The sequence below is a fragment of the Stegostoma tigrinum genome, chromosome 3 (assembly GCF_030684315.1).
Source record: "Stegostoma tigrinum isolate sSteTig4 chromosome 3, sSteTig4.hap1, whole genome shotgun sequence".
Classification (NCBI taxonomy): domain Eukaryota; kingdom Metazoa; phylum Chordata; class Chondrichthyes; order Orectolobiformes; family Stegostomatidae; genus Stegostoma; species Stegostoma tigrinum.
Genome location: NC_081356.1, coordinates 102696041 through 102714574, shown reverse-complemented (window position 1 = coordinate 102714574; position 18534 = coordinate 102696041). Strand labels below are relative to the sequence as shown.

The window sequence follows — 18534 nt, the reverse complement described above, 5'->3', positions numbered from 1 at the left end:
AGAAATTCAAGATCGGAATTTCTTTCCTTCATTTAAATGAGCTAGTTTTCTTTTCAAAGACCTTGCAATATCCACTTAGATATTTCTGCAAAACCAGGTAATGTCAAACATGGAAATGAACAAAGTGTTTTAGAAGTGTTCCTCTTTAAACTCACAAAAGGTTATCATTCAAAGAAAAAAGTAATGGTTTTAGGATTATTCCAAGCTAACTACAAGGACGTTACAAAAATCCAGCAGATTCATATAAAGCAGAGGAGGGAAACCTATGTTCAAGAGACACAAACTATGCAACATTCTCATTAAAACAAGCATTCATGAACAATCTGATGAGACATGCAGAAAGCAGATGAATGTCCATTCAAAAATAAAGTTCAGTGTAGGATATACTGATCAAACTGTATGACGTAGGCCAATTAATATGACATTTCTTGCAAGTTGTGTACCATGTAAGTTGCACATAAAATAAATTCTCAGTTTGAATAATAGTGCATTAGCTTAAAGCTCCACTTTTTAACCAAATTGCTTAAATTATCAATACTTACATAAAATTTCTAATCATTGTCCCAAAAAAAATCCCATTAACTACAGAAACAGCTCTTTATGAACTATTTAAACACTTCCTTAAAGACCAGAGCTGTAGGAAAATAAACAAGAATACAACATTTCAAATTCAAAAAACAGTTTGAATTTGATTCTGTCCAAAAGGCATTGATCTAAAAAATGGCAGAAGCAAATGCTGGAAATATCCGAGCACATCAGCAGCATTTGTGGAAAGAAAAACAGTCAATACTTCAGGTTGTCGGCTATACATCAGAAGTAGAAAAGGCAGTGATGCAACATATTGACCTGAAACATTTGCCCCAGTTTCCACTTCCAAATCCTGCCCGATCCTGTTGGCTTTTCCAGCATTTTTTCTTTTGAGTTCATATTTCCAGCCTCAGCAGCCTTTTGTTTTATATCAGGCAGAGAAAGAGAGCTAAGAAACCGGGTTGCCAAAGCATGTGGTAAGACTTTATAACCACCTCTGGAACTGCACTAAGGTTATCTAAATGTCTATATTGGAGATATTTTGTAAGTTTAAGACTGAAGTAAGAAAGCACTAGCAACTTGTATACAGGATACACAATGGGCAAGTGTCCCTTCATTACAGAAAACCATTAAGTCTCTTTTTTATTCTAAGACAGCAGGTTGACACAAAACATAATTCTTCAAGCCTAACTCTAAAGACAGGATATTTAAGATACAGTTGATCAGTTATCCTTCATTAAACGTGCAACATTTTGTTTACATTTACTGTTGCTGTGCAGCATCCTGCTGCATACCTGCACTTACAATTTGAAGAATCTAAATATTATTCAAATGCTGAGAAAGAGGAACAAGCTTATAAATGGCCTCATTCTAGGCACTCATTAACCATCAAATGATATGATAAGGAGTCAAATGAACTCCATGTCAGTTGCAAGGTCTGTATGCATTTATTAAAAAAGATTCATTCATGAGAGTACCGAACAATCCGCAGGGTTCAACAAATGAAATAAATTCCATGAGTTTGTCAGAAAAAAAATTATAGCTAATAAGATTATACTTATTCAATCATAAGATGTGAACATCACTGGCAATCCCAGCATTTGTTGCACATTCCTAACTGTTTAGCAGAAGACAGTGCTGAGCTGCCTTCCTGAACTGCGAAAGTCCACACGGTGTACATACACTGTTTCAGGGAGGAATTCCAGCATTCTGACCAGCAACTGTAAAGGAGGTTGTGTGGTACTCATGGATCTGCTGTCCTTGTACTTCTATGCAGAGAGGCTGCACTTTGAAAAATACTGTTAAAAGGAGAAATAGTTGGTAGACACTTATTTTTTGACTTTTACTAACACTTTGCGCTGGTGCCGGAGGTACTGAATGTTTAAAGGTTGTGGATTGGCTGATCACATGAGCGGTTTTGCCCTGGAGTGTGTTGAGCTTCGAGAATGTTGTTGCAGCCACACTTATGTAGCCAAGTACAAGACTTTCCATCATATCCTTAACCTGTATATTTATTCTATAGGAAAGTAGAGTTGAAAATTATTAGATGAGCCATGATCTCACTGAATGGTAGGGCAGACCAATGGACTGAGTAGCCTCTACTTGCTCCTACATCCTGTGTCTAATAGGTTCATTTTTAACATTAAATATAATTTTTATTTAATTCAGCATTCATAAACGGATTTGTTGCTAACAATAGTTTCTGAAGGTAACTAAACAGACCATGTATTTGACAGTGAATTGACAAGCTTGTTCCAATTATCATGCACTTACAAGACTCAAAATTATGTAATCTAATAGCTAACAATGTATTTCTTTTATCCTGAATTTCACTTTCAAAGGCTGACCTGTGTAAATCAAACATTTAGACAAAATAAAAACCAAAACAACTGCGGATGCTGTAAATCAGGAACAAAAACAGAAGTTGCTGCAAAAGCTCAGCAGGTATGGCAGCTGTGAAGAAAAATAAAAATCAGAGTTAACTTTTCAAAACATTAGTTCTGATCTTTTCTTCACAGATGTTGCTAGACCTGCTGAGCTTTTCCAGTTTATTCTGATTTAGACAAAATATCCTTTTGTGATTTTGAAGTTTTGTAACTTTAGCAACACAATATCGCAAGTTTGTTCAGCATCTCTAAATTTGAGGCTCGTAAAGACTCAAATCAATACAAAAACGAGTACGAACTAAATATCATCCCAAACTAATCAGAGTCACTCAAGAAGGCAACCTGATCGGTAGAACTACTGCCCTTGACTGAGGTCAGCAGCTGGATCTAAAAGCTTAAAATCGAACGATTTGGTCTAACTCATGCTGAATAATGTATTTTGCAAACAGGCCTATATTTTTCTGCCAACATCCAAGTATTATCACTTACGCAGTTTAAATATTCCTTTCATACATTCTTAATCACAACATTCAACAAATTAAATATCCTACAAAACCAGTATGAGTTACCTGTATTTTCCAGTAACGTTTTTGGTGTGTTAGGTCTATTAATGATATCCACCAGCTGGTGCAAGACCATTGGCACATAGGGCTGCATTTCAATCCCTAATGAAAAAATAAAATTAGTGAAGAGTTTACTAGCTAAAGGTAGATATTCAGCCATTAAATTTTAAAATTCTACACACTTTTTCTGCTAATTTAGTTGCAAATAAAATTGCATCCTTGAACCTGATTCTGTCAGAGGCCTTCAGGGTGGAATACATACTGCATACTTTTCCAAATGTCTTCAATTAACATCAATTTCTTGAATCAATCAGCAATCGTTTGTCACATTCAGCAGATAATGAAAACCATCCAAATTCCTCTCTGTGCCATGAATAGAGGCTTACAAATAGAGCACGGTAATATTTTACTTTAATTCTACAAGAATCCTTTGCAAGATCTTTTCATATACAAATGCATTGCATCCATCGATTTTTGCTTCTCTCGAACCACCTTTGTCCATCCTGCTAGTGCCATCCTCAGAAATACTGTTAACCATATGATTCTAATTGCATATTTTTGTAAATCCACTGATACTACCTTGCAAAATAAAACGGATCCAACATTTTCTTGGAAGATGAAGCTAATTAGCTTCAAGATCCCAATTTTCTTTTCCCTTACTCCAACAGCAGTGGCACATTTGCTACCTCCAAATCTACAGGGATCTTTCAGAATGTAGGATGCTTTGGACAGTCACAACCAATGCACCCACTATCTCTAAGATATATTCTCTGTCTCTTATTAGGCCATTAGATCCTTGAAACTTGTTGGCATTAATTTTTTTTAATTTCAGTAATTTTCATTACCTTCAGTTTCTCACTCATTAGATTCTGGTTTCTCACTATTTCTGGTGTGAACCTTGTAAGAGGAAGGCACAAATTTGTTTACTATCTCTGCTTTAATTTGAGGAGATGGCAAAGAATCACAGATGCAATCAGATACTGTTTTTTTTCCCTTTCGTTTTCCTTCAAGTGATCTTATTAGCTGACGTACTATTGCCACTAAACTTATTCCAATCTGTCATGCTCTGCTCACTTTATCCCAATCATTACACTGCTCCAACATTTTGGTTTAGATTGAATTGTTCTCTCCTTGTTTGAACACTGATCCCATCTTGGTGTGGTCATGACCCAATGAATTCAGTAATTAAGTGGAGCTCAATCCCTCTTTTGGCTTTGGTTTTACTCTTTATTAATAAAGTTAGGGTTCACCTTAATAAAGGGTGCAGAAGTGGGGCCTAGTGAAGTGCTCTGCCAGAGACTTGCAACAGGCATGACAGGGCAATGGCTTTTTCTGTGCTGTAACCATCCTATAATTCTATTCACCCCAACACAAACTTTTTGTTTTTGTTCTTTATTGCACCTTCACTTTCTTCAAACTGGTTACATTTCCAACATAGGATGAAACTGATGAAAGGTCATCGACCTGAAACTGTTCCACTCATTCATCTCACAGATCTGTTTATTCCAATTTGCAAGTGAGAAAGAAGTACTGTGTTCAGTTTTGAACATACCAGGATAGAAAACAAAGTGGAGAGATATATTTGAGTCATTCTTTGGAACACAGAAGCTAACAAGTCTGATGTTTATTGCCCATGCCTCATTGATCTCAAGGTGACAGAAGTGGTCTTTGTGAACTGCTGCAATTTGCAGTGACAGTATAATAGTGCCATTAGTTAGGGAGCTTCATGAATGTAACCAAGCAAAATTGAAGGAATGGTAACATATCTCCAAGTCAGTATTCTGTGATACACCACGCCATCATATACTTATCAAGGTGGTGAAGAAACTAAGAAAAGTCAAGTAAGACGAGGACTGCAGGATAGCTAGCTTGTGACCTGTCTTATTAGGCATGGTACTGGTATAGCTGTTCCAGTTACATTATTTGCACTAACTCTGATGGTGTGAGTTAATCAACAATCTGTTCTTAATTGCAGTAGGCTGCATTGAATTCGCATTCTTGCACCGTATATAAAGAGCAATATTCCATAACACCAGGATGCGAATATTTATAGCTGTAGTGGAACAGTTCAGTTTGAGAACTGCTACTTACGGAGCCCAACTGTTTTTACTAAAGGAAGTCTATTGCTTCTATTGCACAGACATTACATCCAGTACACACTGCAATCACATGCCGTGAAATGAACTAGCTGAAACAGGTAAATATTGTGTAGATCCCAAGAAATCAGTAATCTGGCAATTCTAGTTGGAGACAGCTACAAAGGCTTCAGCCAAGCCATTTGTACCCACATATGCACTCAGGTTTTGCTGAGCTGGGAGAATTACTGGAGCATGCTCCTCCTGTTACTTGCTTAACGTCTCACCACCATCAACAAATGGTAGAGTTGCAGAGCCTTGCTGTTCTATTCTACATGGGATCACTTGGTTCTGTGCATACAAATGCTCCCTTTTAGTTGTACAGTCGCATGGATCTCTCAGTAGCTCCATAGTGGCCTGCCTTTCTGTTTATTTGTTTAGCACACATTTAGTTCTATGCTGTAGCTTCACCAGGTTGGCGCTTCATTTTCAGGAATATCTAGCATTACTCTGTATACCATTCAACGACCAGTATCAGTTATATGCTAACGGTGAAACATAAAGACTGTGCCATGAAGTTAGTGTGTGGGGGCATGCACTTAATGGAAACAGTGAGAGCTGTTATATCTGTTCATAATTTATCCCAACTGCATACTGTTGCATCTACATGACATGACAATAGTAGTCCTGTCATCAGACTGTGGACAGTGTGTCTCCACAAGAGCTGTATTGGTGGTGACTTCTTTCTTTGTTGTGATAAGCAAATCTGCAAAATATTGGCAAGCAACTGGACGTGTAGGTTATTCTCTTGATTTGGTTCTTACAACCTGCCAGAAGCCTGGTCTGGCAGCTATGTACTACAGGACTCAATCAACGTGATCATTCACTGTGCTATGAACTGGTTGTGGGACAGTGAAACCCAACAAACCAGAGCATGCACTGAGCTTTGATATCTTGGTGCTTCTTCCAAGGTGATGTTCAACATGGAGAAGTACTAGTTCACCAGCTGAGGAATTGTGGTAGGTGATAATTAACAAGTTTCTTTGTCCATTCATTTAAAGAGGCAAAAATCAATGTTGAGAACGAATCAAGGTCATCCATGTTTTCTGTATACTACTGGTCCAGGAAAATAACCATGATGCAACCATAAGAAATATTCACAGATATATCAAGGATTAAGGAAGTTGGTACTGAAGGTTCAATATCTTGAAACTATTTACACTAGCATAGGGTAGGACAAAGAAAGTAACATTTTTCAAAAAGTTACTAAGTCTTTGACTGAAGTGAACAAGGGACTTTTTTTGATTAAAATATGACAAAAAGTCATGTTTAAAGTCAATGTGACAAAGTAATCAATTTCAAATCTTGAAGTGAGGAAAGAGATTTGGAAAAAGGTAACTTATGAACAGGATGGCTGAGATCAGTGTTGTTACAATGCAGAATGTTTTGCCTCAGGGAAATTAGCAAAGACCACTCAATTTTTAAAGCAAAAAATAAACATATGCACAGGTAAATACAATATTAACTAAAAAGGATCGGACAAGGAGGAATATTTTGGAGTCCTCAAAGCAAGATGCATCACAAGTAGTCATTTACCATGCGCTAAAAATGATGTGGAGGTGCTGGTGTTGGTCCGGTGTGGACTAAGTCAGAAGCTGTACAACATCATGTTATAGTCCAGCAGGGTTTTTTGAAATCTCAAACTTTTGGTGTGCAGACTCCTTTGTCAGGTAGAGAGAGCATGAGAGAGAAGAGCACACAGACACAGTTTATTGGTACAGATCAAGAGATCAGGCAACTCATGTGACAGATAATAACTCTCCACAGGTGGCCAAGAGTGTTTGACGGTGAGTAAAGTGTCAACAGCTGAATAACCACTGAAGGGCTGACCTACAATCCAATTAAATGCGGCAGAGAGATAATTATAAAAATTAAAAATAAGGTAGTGCTGAAGACAATCTAGATGACTGGAATAACATGATAGGTACAAGTCACATGCCGAGGGTCTAACCAAAGTAATGTAACAAGTGATTCAAAACTGTGCAAACTAATTGAGGTAGAGATTATAATTTATCAAGGTAATGCTGTCAAAACAGGACAAAAAGGAAGATTTTACAGATTCAGAACATTGTGGTGGGGTCGGATATAGCATGAAGGACCGACACCTCAGTACCTTACTTTACAGACAGATAACCTCATGATGCTGCACTTCTCTAGCTTCCACCCTAAACATAAAGTGGCCATCCCCTACAGATAAGCTCAGAGCTTACACAAGATCTGCTCCAACGAGGAGGAACGCAACAGACACCTAAAGGTTTTGAAGGACGATCTCGTAAGAACAGGGTACGATGTTCAACTCATTGATCACCAATGACCTCCTCAGAAAACAGACAGAGAATATGACTGTTAGAGTACCCTTCATCATCCTGGAGTGAGTGGAGAAACTACGCCGTGCTCTTCACAGCCTTGAACAGGTCATCGATGACAATGAACATCTTGCCAAGATCTTCCCAACGCCTCCAAACAAACACCAGGCCTTAAAAAGACCACTGTCTGTAGCAAATAGCCTGCCTACAGGGCAAAGTCAACCACACAACCCTGCCATGGCAACCTCTGCAAGACACATCAGACACGGATACTACCATCACAAGTGGGAACACCATCCAACACATACATGGCAGACACTCATGTTACTCAGCCAATGTTGTCTATCACATGCGCTGCAGGCAAAGGTGCCTGAGGCGTGGTATATCGGTGAGACCATGCAGGTGCTACAACAACAGATGAATGGACACCACGCCAGCAAATTGCCAGACAAGATTGTTTCCTGCCAGTCAGGCCACACTTCAGCGGTCAAGGGCATTCAACTTCTGATTTTCGGGTATGCATCTTCCAAGGCGGACTTTGAGACACACAACAATGCAGAATCGCCGAGCAACGACTGATAGCCAACGTCCATGCCCGCGAAGATGGCCTCAACCATGATCTTGGGTTCATGTGGCACTACGTGTAACTCCATCATCACTCTTCTGTGTCTGTAAAATCTTCCTTACTGCCCTGTTTTGACAGCATCACTGATAAATTATGATCTCTCTAGCTTGTATAATTTTGATTTACTTATTACTTTGGTTAGACGCTTGGGATGCACCTCTCATACCTATCATATTACTCCAGTCTTAGTTTGTCTCCAACACCACCTTATTTTTAATCTTTTGTCTCTTATTTAATCAGATTACAGGTCATCCTTTTGTGAATTATTCAGCTGTTGACGCTTTACTCACAGTCTACCATCCTTGGTCACCATTCTTGCAGTGACTTATTATCTGACACTCCACTCACACCATTTGTACAATCTTTTAATCTCTCGGTCTATAAACGCTCTGTGTGCTCGTCTCTCTTGCTGCACCCAGTGAAGGAGCTGCAGTCTGAAAGCTTGTGATTTCAAATAAACGTGCTGGACTATTACCTGACGTTGTGTGATGCCTGACCATGTGCTGAAAACACCTCTGGTTCTAAACATACATTTATTACCAAATTCACAGTGTGCAGTATATCCATCAAATACTAACCCATCTGAATTGAGATCTCTCCAATTGCCCATGTAGCATTATTACACACCGAAATAAATTCTGGGTTCAGATTAGTTCCAAGAACTGGCATGAAATCAGCTGCAATAAGAAACAAACCTGGAGTTACAATCGATGTAGTGTTTAACAAATATATTTATAGGACAAAATATACATCCTTGAATTTATTAGCCGTGAATTTCACATTATGCGTATAGTGGCAGAAACAAGTGAACAAAGACAACATTGTATACCAATGCAAGGCTTCACATGCTGAAAACAGGCTTTTGTTAAATCACCCAATAAGGCAAACGAACTCTGCCGTACTTCGGGCATCTTGTCCTATAATTAAAAAGAAAAAATGGTTTGATTTCTTTTTGGAATTAGAAAAAAAAAAGTTCAGTTACAGTAGAAGCTTTGCTTACCTGCATGCACTGGTACATTAACGACAAAATATTGCTCCGTGCTACAAGTTGCTCAATGCTTCCTCCAAGGCCTTCGGCCAGACCACTCAGTAAATCAAGTGCCACAATCATAAAATCTTTATCTGGGGCCTCACACTGATCAGGCTGGGAACCATGCAACTATAATACAAGAACAATGACATGAGCAAAGACCAAGACAATGAAACAATTTGGATCACAATAATATTGATTTTTTTCTGCCTGAAACTAAGTGTACTCAGATGATCTGTAGATGAAGCCTGAACGTATCTCTAAGTAGTGTCAGAAATCATTATTCTATTGATCTAGTCGTCCCTTCCACTCCTGGAATGGTCCATAGACTTCCATAGGAGGTTTCTTAAATTCAAAAAAAAAGGAAACAAAAAAATCTAAATTCGAGCTGATGGACAGATATTGCCCGATTACAACAATGAATCACTTGCTAAGCATGACAACAATACTTGTTCATAATTAACATTAGTGAATATTGAATAAAATAAACAGTTGATGAACAAATTGACAAATTAACATGCTAAAATAAAGTCTGTAGAATTCATGCCCAAAAAAAGTCTATCCAATTGGTTCTACCTGGTAAAGTATATGCACTCATCTTTGTCTCACGCCTATTATCTCGCCTCGTCATATCAATCTTGTGCCATTCATCTTATTATAATCCTAGCTGATATTAATATAGAGTAAGTCAGATCCCACAGTGAAAACCAGCTTGTTAGATCCTAACTTTTTTAATCTACATATCAGTTACTGAACAGATTCACAACAGGCTGTTAGAGAAAATAAAGCATTTATCAAACAAGAAAAACAAAATGAAAGACTGTAAATACATCATTACAGACATCAGAAAAGAAGTCCAATTCACACTGTTCTTTTTATCTGCATCAGCACACGAATCGACATGTACTGAATACTGGAGCAGTGGTACAGTGTGCAGCTTAGAATGAACGCTGTTTATAAGCAGCCCAAACCCATGAAGAGCAACAGCTATTTTCACATGAAGGTCACTTGTTCAGGCCCAAGCTGGTACAACTGCAACCACTTCCTTTCAACAAATTTCTCTGCAGCCAGTAAACACTGTTTCCCTAAATCTCCCCTAAGTTGCCGAAAACAAGTTGCAAACTAAACCATTACTCTAATTTCAGAGCAAGTGCACAAGCTCCCCAAATGCAGTGTCTAGCATTCTTTTTTTGGCATACATCACAATGACAGACTTCTTGGATTATTTTGCCTCTGTATGTTAGTAGACCCATGTTGCTGAGCAACAGCCCAGTCCTTTCCTTTCATGTACTGAACTGTTCACATGAAGGCCTGAAAATCTTATCAAAAGGTACAGAAATACTAACCCACAAAAACACTCAAATAAAACTAAGCCATGTCTGCCCTTCCTCTTAAAGCACAAAATAGAAAACATGAATTCAACTTCAAGGTGTACATTATTCTTAACAACTCCTTGTAGTATCAAATTTAACATTCTAACAACATTGGATAAAGAGGTTCCTTATAAATTCTTGATTGCAATAAATCCACTGATATATAATAAAAATTAACAAATCACTGCTCTTGTGGACAATTTGTATGTAGTGCTAAAATACTTGCCATAGCTTGGGAAAGCGTCTTTTGGACTAGATTTACACAACGCTGGTATACAGGTTCACAGTATGGAAGAAAGCCAGACTGCAAGGCAGTGGCAACAGAAGACAGGCACTGTAACACACAACATATTAGATTTAACAAAGTGCTACTTCTGAAAATTCAGTCAAGAACATGGAGCCTTTCTTACATAACTAAAATTTGTGACAAACATCCTAAACAGCTCTCATATCACTACCTTTGTGATTTAAATTTAGAAGGCAATGGACAGCTTTAAACGTACAGAGATCGTGAATACATTTTAGTGGTACCAGTACATTCGGGAAGGCTTAGCTCCAGAAATTGTCCATCAATTTTTACTAATTTATAATGAAAACTGAGTTTCTAATTTTTAAAAATTCTCATTTGTTGAAAAAAAATTCCACTGAATCAGTTGCTTAATACCAGCTCCATTTACTGATGTTAATTTTATTCTCCTCCTTGCTCCAACACCAGCTGACGATTTATTATTTAAATTGGGTATACACATGTATAGATTACTGGTGTCTAAGCACCCGTGCGCCCAGACCTGCATTTGCCACCTATTTGAGAATTTAACCAACAGAAAGCTAATCAGATACTACTTCCTGGATAGATCTTCTGAAAGACGGAGAAAAAGTGATATTTATTTAGATGTTGGCCAAAGGTGGTGAAGTTGAAAAGTAGACTGAGGAAAGACGACATACGCCAGGTCACTATTGTGCCTTAACATTTAGAAATCCAAAGAAAAACCTGCACTACAATAATGTTTCATCAAAACATAGCAGCCAGGTAAGAGTATTTCCATTTCAGACATATGAATCAAGAAGTTTGGAAAATAAGTGCCTCCTTGCAGAGCCCCTTTCAATCTGCTTTTCAACTGCATGGATCTGAAAGGCAGCCACATGGAAGCCATTCGTCAGGCACACCAAAGGGCACATGTGGAGCTTCCTAGTTGCAGAGGGGACAGTGGCTACTTGCAGCTAGCAGAAAACATTTGTGATAACTGCATTTCTCTTATTCTGACCTCTTAAGTACACAGCCATAACTGTTACGAAGACGTAACTGGTTGATTTGGAGGGAAGCCAGTCAACGTAGCACATATGGACTTTCAGAAAGCGTTCAATAAAGTCCCGTGTAAGAGATTATTGTGTAAGATTAAAGCACGTGGAATTACGGCAAGAGTATTGAGATGGATAGATAACTGGTTGGCAGATAGGAAAGAGAAGGAATTAATGGGTCCTTTTCAAATTGGCAGGTAGTAACTAGTGGGGTGCCACCAGGATTGACACTGGGACCCCAGCTATTCAGAATATATATATATTAATGATTTGGATGAGGGAACTAAATGTAACATCTGAGTTGGCAGATGATACCGAGTTGGGTGGGAGGGTGAACTGCGACAAGGATGCAGAAATCCTTCAACGTAATCTGGACAGATTGGGTGAGTGAGCACATCAATTGCAGATGCAGTACAATTTGGATAAATGTGAGGTTATTCACTTTGGAAGCTAAAGCAAGAAGGCAGATTACTACCTGAATGACTGTAAATTAGGAGAGGGGAGTGTGCAGAGGGAGCTGGGTATCCTTCTGCACCAGTCACTGAAGGTAAGCATGTAGGTGCAACAGGTGGCAAAGGCAGCAAATGGTATGTTAACATTCATTGTGAGAGGTTTCAAGTACAGCAGCAGTGATGTGTTGTTGCAGTTATACAGGGCCTTGGTGAAGTCATACCTGGAAGACTGTGTACAGTTTTGTCTCCTTTTTCAAGGAACGATGCTCTTGTCATCGAGGGAGTTACACTAAAGGTTTATCAGGCTGATTTCAAGGATGGCGGGACTGACGCATGACAGATTGACTAGGATAGGATTGTTTTTGCTGGAGTTCAGACAAATAAAGGCAGGGGGGGGATCTCAGAGACATACAAAATTCTCATAGGACTAGACAGGGTAGATGCAGGGAGCTTGTTCCTGATGGTGGGCGTGTCATGAATCAGTGGTCACATTCTGAGGATGTGGATAGACCATTTAGACCAGAAATGAAGAGACATTTCTTAACGCAAAGAGTGGTGAACCTGTGGAATTCATTACCACAGGAACACATGATACCACAATATTGAAATATATTCAAGAGGCGGCTAGACATACCACTTGGGATGAATGGGACCAAACGTTACGGGGAGAAAGCAAGATTAGACTACTGAATCAGCTAATCACCATGATCCATGATGAATGGTGCAGCAGGCTGGAAGGGCCGAATGTCCTCCTCCTGTTCCTATTTCTATGCTTCCATTAGTGGAGTACAGATGAGGCAGTTGAATGTGCGGCTGGAAAGCTAATGCATGAGGTAGGGCTTTAGATTCCTTGGACACTAGCACTGGCTCTGGGGAAAATGCCACCTGTATAACCAAGATGAGGTGCACCTAAACACAGCTGGGACTGAAACCTTTCAGGGTGCTTTGCTCACGTCTTATGGCTTTAAGATAACTTGGCAGGGGCGTGGGAAGTGAAAGACCATATTCGAGGTGAACAACACAGCTCTCAAAATGCTCAAGGATACAGGTATCACAAGCATAGAAAGTAGTAAGATAATGAGTGAAGCTGGAATAGAGGAGACAAAAAAAAAATCAGTTAAATGTGCATGCATGTAAACATATGGAGTATAGTCAGTATGGCAACCAAGGTTGGGGATTTACAGACGAGATTGTAATTTGGAATAATGATGTTGCAACGTGATAGAGATCTCACTCAAGGAAGGGCAAGACTGCTTATAAAATATTCCTAGGTGTAAGCTGTTCAGGAAAGATAGAAAAAAAGGAAAAAGGAAAAGGAGGGGTAGCTGTGTTGGTTAGGGTAACACTACAGTGCCAAACAAGGAGAATGTCTCAGAGGGTTTAAGAACACAGTCAATTTGGCTAGAGCTATGGAATAAAAAAGGGTGCAATTACATTGTAGTTCAAGTAAAGGACGCAGAAACTAACGTTAGATAGGGAAGATGTGCTTATCACAAGTGTAAGCCAGAAAATACAAATGAGAATCAACACCAATACCAAAGGTTACGGGAGAGGTGAAAAAGCAAATGAGAACTATGAGAAAAGACAAAGGAAATTAGCAACATAAGGGGGATTCCTAAGTTTTCTACAGGCATATAAACAGTAATGGGTAAAAGTGGAGTCTGGCCGATCAGAGACCAAAACGAGATTTACAGATGGAGATACGATCATGGCTGAGGTATTAAATGAATACTTTGCAAATGCCTTCACGAAAGAGAGGGATACTGCCCAGGTCACGGTGACATGGGATGGAGCTTCATCACTAGAAAGGAAATGAAGGAGGCAGTAGTCTTGGATAGGTTGTTGACACTTAGAAGAAGTTAACAAGACACTAGGGCTAGATGAGATGCAACCGCAAGGATTTAGAAGGAAGTGGAAATTTCGAGGGCACTGGCCATTGTACTTCAGTCTTCTCTCAACTCTGACGAAGTGCCAGAAGACTGGAGAACTGCCAACATTATGGCCTACTTTAAAAGGGTGCAAGGATAACTCCAGCAATTCGTTTAACTCCGGCTGCTAGGAAACATTTGGAAACAATTATTTGGGGTAGAACGGAAAAGCTGAAAAATAGTAGGCTCATTACGAAGACAGTCAGCATGGAAGGGGAAAGTGTGTTTAATTGACCTGGAGTTTTTTTGAAGAGGTAACGGAAAGGTTTGATGAGGTTAATGCTTTTGATGTAATATGTACATATACACGAGTTGTCGGAAGGCACTTGATAAAGTGTGACGCAAGTTGTAGATGGTATAAAAGAGAGAGTGACAACATGGATAGTAAACTAGGTGAGTGATCTGAGTGACAGAAATAGAGGGTAAAGGTCAATGGATATTTTTCAAGCTGGGGGAACGCTTGTAGCCAAGTTCCCCAGGGGTTGGCATTGGGAATCTTGCTTGTCTTGATCTGGATTTTGATGCTCAAGAACAATTTCAAAGTTTGCAGATGGCACCAAAGCTGGATGAACTGTATGTTGAAAGGATAGTGTGAAACTCCAAAAGGACAGTGATAAGTTGGTATATTGGGTGGATAGGTGGCAGATGAGGTTGAATGCAAAATAGTATGAGGTGATGGATTTTGGTTGGAAGAAGATAAAGACAATATAAAATACAGGATACAATTTCAAAGGGGGTGCAGGAGCAGAGGGATTGGGACGGAAACACGCAAGAATCAGTGAAGGTGACAGGACAGATGAAGAGAGCAGCAAATAAAGCATTGAAGGTTCTCAGCTTTGTTAATAGGGGCTCACAATACAACAGCAAAGTGGTGTTGAATTTGTATAAGACACTTGCACGATCTCAACTGGAGTAGTGCGCATAGTTGTACTGCCACATTATAAGAAAAATTCAAATACATTGTAAAAGTGAAGAAATGACTTAAAATAACATTTCCAGATATTAGAAATTTCATCTGAGGATAGACTGAAAGTGGAGACTGTTCTACATAAGACAGGAGGGTCTGAAAGGAGATCTGATTGAGATTATCAAAATAGAGGGTGGGCTGGTACAGTAGATACAGTGAAGCTGTTTCTACTTGTTTTAAAAAAAAAGGGCAGCGATTTAAAGGTGATGTGCAAACAAAGCCAGGGTCATGTGTAAAACAAACTTTTCATACAGCAAGTTATTAAGGTATGGAACAGCCACCTGGAAACGTGGTGGTGGAGGCAGCTTCAACTGAGCCATTCATGAGGGCACTGGATTTTTTTTTGGACAGTAACGGTGTGCAGGGAAATAGAAGAAAAAGGCAGAAGGATGGCACTGGATAATAGAATTATTTGCAGGTATGACAAACTGAATGGTCTCCTCCTGCACCATAAAAATTCTGAAATTCTGTAGTGGTCATGGCTTCACTTGCCCGAGCCTTGAGCTCTGAAATTCACTAAAGCACGTGTGCCTACTTTCTTTTCCTCAATTAAGACAGTTCTTCCAACTTAATTTTAAGGTTTTGATAGCTTACTGTAATCTCTCTAGGGTCACATTTTAAACTGCCAGTGACATAGCTTCGGACAGTTTAATAGAGTCATAGAGTCATAAACTATGTCTATGCCAACCAATAAACATCAAATTACACTAATCCCATTTATCTGTACTTGGTCCATAGCTAACTATGCCCTGGCATTTTATATACTCTTCCAGATGCTTCTTAAATGTCAAGAGAATTAATCACCTTGACGATTCAGAGATCAACTGCCTGGGTTAAAATTTAAACCAAACCTGGCAGTTAACTGCCAATCAACATCAAGAGGCATTGCTATGCTAAATGCAACTATCAATCAGCATTGTCCTCTCATGAATTATGCAATTTTTCTTCCTTGAATTGGTATTCTTGCAAATGGTCCTAACGACAGCAAGATGAAAAGCTTGAACAGACAGTGTTTTTTTTCAGCAATTCTCAGATTCTAAAGTACCAAGCAATTATTTACTAAATAAATTTCTTGAGGTAGTAAGAAAGTGGGGGTGATGAGGGGAACAAGGAAAATCTTCTTCCCACTGATTTTAAGATAATTATCTTTAATTAATCTTATGACAACACTTCTGTGGCATACAGGATTCGAAATTGGACCTTCTGGCTCAGAAGAGGGGCACAGCCACTACAGCACTTAAGTCCCTTGGATTTCAATATATCCTTTGACAAAGTACATTGAAAAAGGCTGGTTAACAAAATGGCTCATAGAACAGGACGATCAGTGTCACCACTGAATAAAGTAAAATGGTTCCAAGACAGATAGTAGCAAGACCAGTAAAAATCATTATTGTTCAAACTGGAGTAATGTGTTGCCTATTATTTTCAATACAACACTTCTTAGGTCAACATTTTTCAAGAGGAACTTGGGATAGCCGGCAAGTACTGGCCCGACTAACTATGCTCATTGTCGCAAATATCCACATTGTTATTCATATTATTTAGAGCATAAGATTAGGTGAGATGTTAAATGGAAAGTCTTGATTGAGAAACTGGTAAAAACCACGGATAAAATGTAATTGAAACAAGCTTGGACTTCACAACACTTATTCACGTTAACTTACAAGGTTAACAGCTAGAAAGGTAACATCATTCAAATAGAAGACTGCTTAATTAGTTGAAAGGCTGACATCATGATGCTTGCATTTATTCCAATAAAGAAAGTTATTCACATGGTTTGCCAGAACTAAGGAACGTGCTGAAATTAGAAGTTAATTCATTTTACTTTTTATCGGGCATTGGGGCGGCACAGTGGCTCATTGGTTAGCACTGCTGCCTCACAGCGCCAGTAACCCAGGTTCAATCCCACCCTTGGGCGACTGTGCACACGCCACACAAACATTCTCCCCATGTCTTCATAGGTTTCCTCCGGATACTCTGGTTTCCTCCCACAGTCCAAAGATGTGCGGGTTAAGTGAACTGGCCACACTAAATTGCCCATAATGTTCAGGAATGTGTAGATTAGGTAAGTTACAAGGGTCTAGGTGAGATGCTCTGAGGTTCAGTGTGGACTTGTGGGGCTAAAAGGCCTGTTCCCACACTAAGGATTTTATGATCTTCTATGAAAACAAGCCATTTACACCACAATGCCATGGAGATTGGTGCAACTTAGGGAGATTCTTCACAGTGTTATCTGCATGACCTCAGTTAGGGCACAATCAGCAGGAAACAGTAAATGCATGGCAGATGAAACATAGCGTGGATAATGTGAGGTTATCCACCATGGTAACAAAAGCAGGAATGCAGAATATCTGATAGGAGACAGACTGAGAAAGGAGGTGCAACGAGAACTGGGTTACTTAACAGTGTTCAAGGATTTGACCTGAAAAACAGTGGGTGCATTCATGGTCATCCTTCAAGATTTAATAGCCTCTGGAGCAGCTCCTTTGGATTAAAAGAGAAGCTAATGTAAACTCACTATTTAAAAGTGAGGTAAAAGAAAACAAGAAATTATAGAGTACTTGGAAAACAGTGACAGGATTGGACAAAGTCTTCAGTGATTTATAAAAACGCGTTGGAATTTTTTGACAATGTGTTTAGTAAAGTTGATAAAAGGGTGGATGTGACTTACTTGGGCTTCTGAAAAGGTTGCCCACAAGAAATCAGCATGCAAAAATCAAAGCATAGACAGTAGTTCGCAGACAAGGAACAAAAGGTAGGAATAAATGGATCATTTTCTGAGTGGCAATCAGCCATCAGGTTAATAGAGATCAGCACAATGACCTCAGCTGTTCAAAATATACATTAATGGTTTAGATGAGGGAACTAAATACAACATCTCTAAGTTTGTAGATGACACAAAGCTGGGTAGAAGCGTGAACTGTGAGGACGACGCAGAGGTGCTTCTGAGAGATTTGGGCAAGTTGAGTGAGTGCGCAAATGTATAACAGATGGATGCATAATAAAAGATGGACAAATGGAGGCTATCCACTTAGGTAGCATAGACAAAATGGCAGATTATCTGAATGGTAAGGGACTGCGAAGGGGGGTGGGGAGGAGGAGTGCAACAAGACATGGTTTCCATGTACACCAGTCATTGAAAATAAACATACAGGTGTAGTAGGCAGTGAAGGCAGCAAATGGTAAGTTTGTCTTGATAGTGAAAGGATTCGTATACAAGAGCTGGGGCACCTTGCTGCATTTGCACAGGACCCTGGTTAGACCATGCCTCCAGTTTCATGTGCAATTTCAGTCTTCTCATCTGAGGAAGGATATTCAGGCTATGAAGAGAATACAAGAAATGTTTACCAGATGGGTTCCTGGGATGACAATATGAAGAGAGCATGGATCAGTTAGGATTATATGCGGGGAATGTCAGAATCCTATAAAGCTCTTATGAGAC

The 18534-nt window shown here is 39.2% G+C and overlaps 1 protein-coding gene across 5 annotated transcripts in view; it reads right to left on the bottom strand.

Moving 5' to 3' along the window:
• Window positions 1-18534, bottom strand: part of tnpo1 (transportin 1) — a 130780-nt gene that overhangs the window by 32434 nt on the left and 79812 nt on the right. For all 5 annotated transcript variants that reach the window (XR_009445597.1, XR_009445599.1, XR_009445598.1 and 2 more), the window contains exons 16-20: window positions 10673-10780; window positions 9044-9202; window positions 8873-8960; window positions 8622-8720; window positions 2984-3079 (exon numbers count right to left, since the gene is read on the bottom strand). Coding sequence is in view for 1 of the 5 variants with exons in the window: in XM_048527436.2 (XP_048383393.1) it covers window positions 2984-3079; window positions 8622-8720; window positions 8873-8960; window positions 9044-9202; window positions 10673-10780 (550 nt within the window). In the remaining 4 variants the exon portion in view is untranslated. The remainder of the gene's footprint in view (window positions 1-2983; window positions 3080-8621; window positions 8721-8872; window positions 8961-9043; window positions 9203-10672; window positions 10781-18534) is intronic.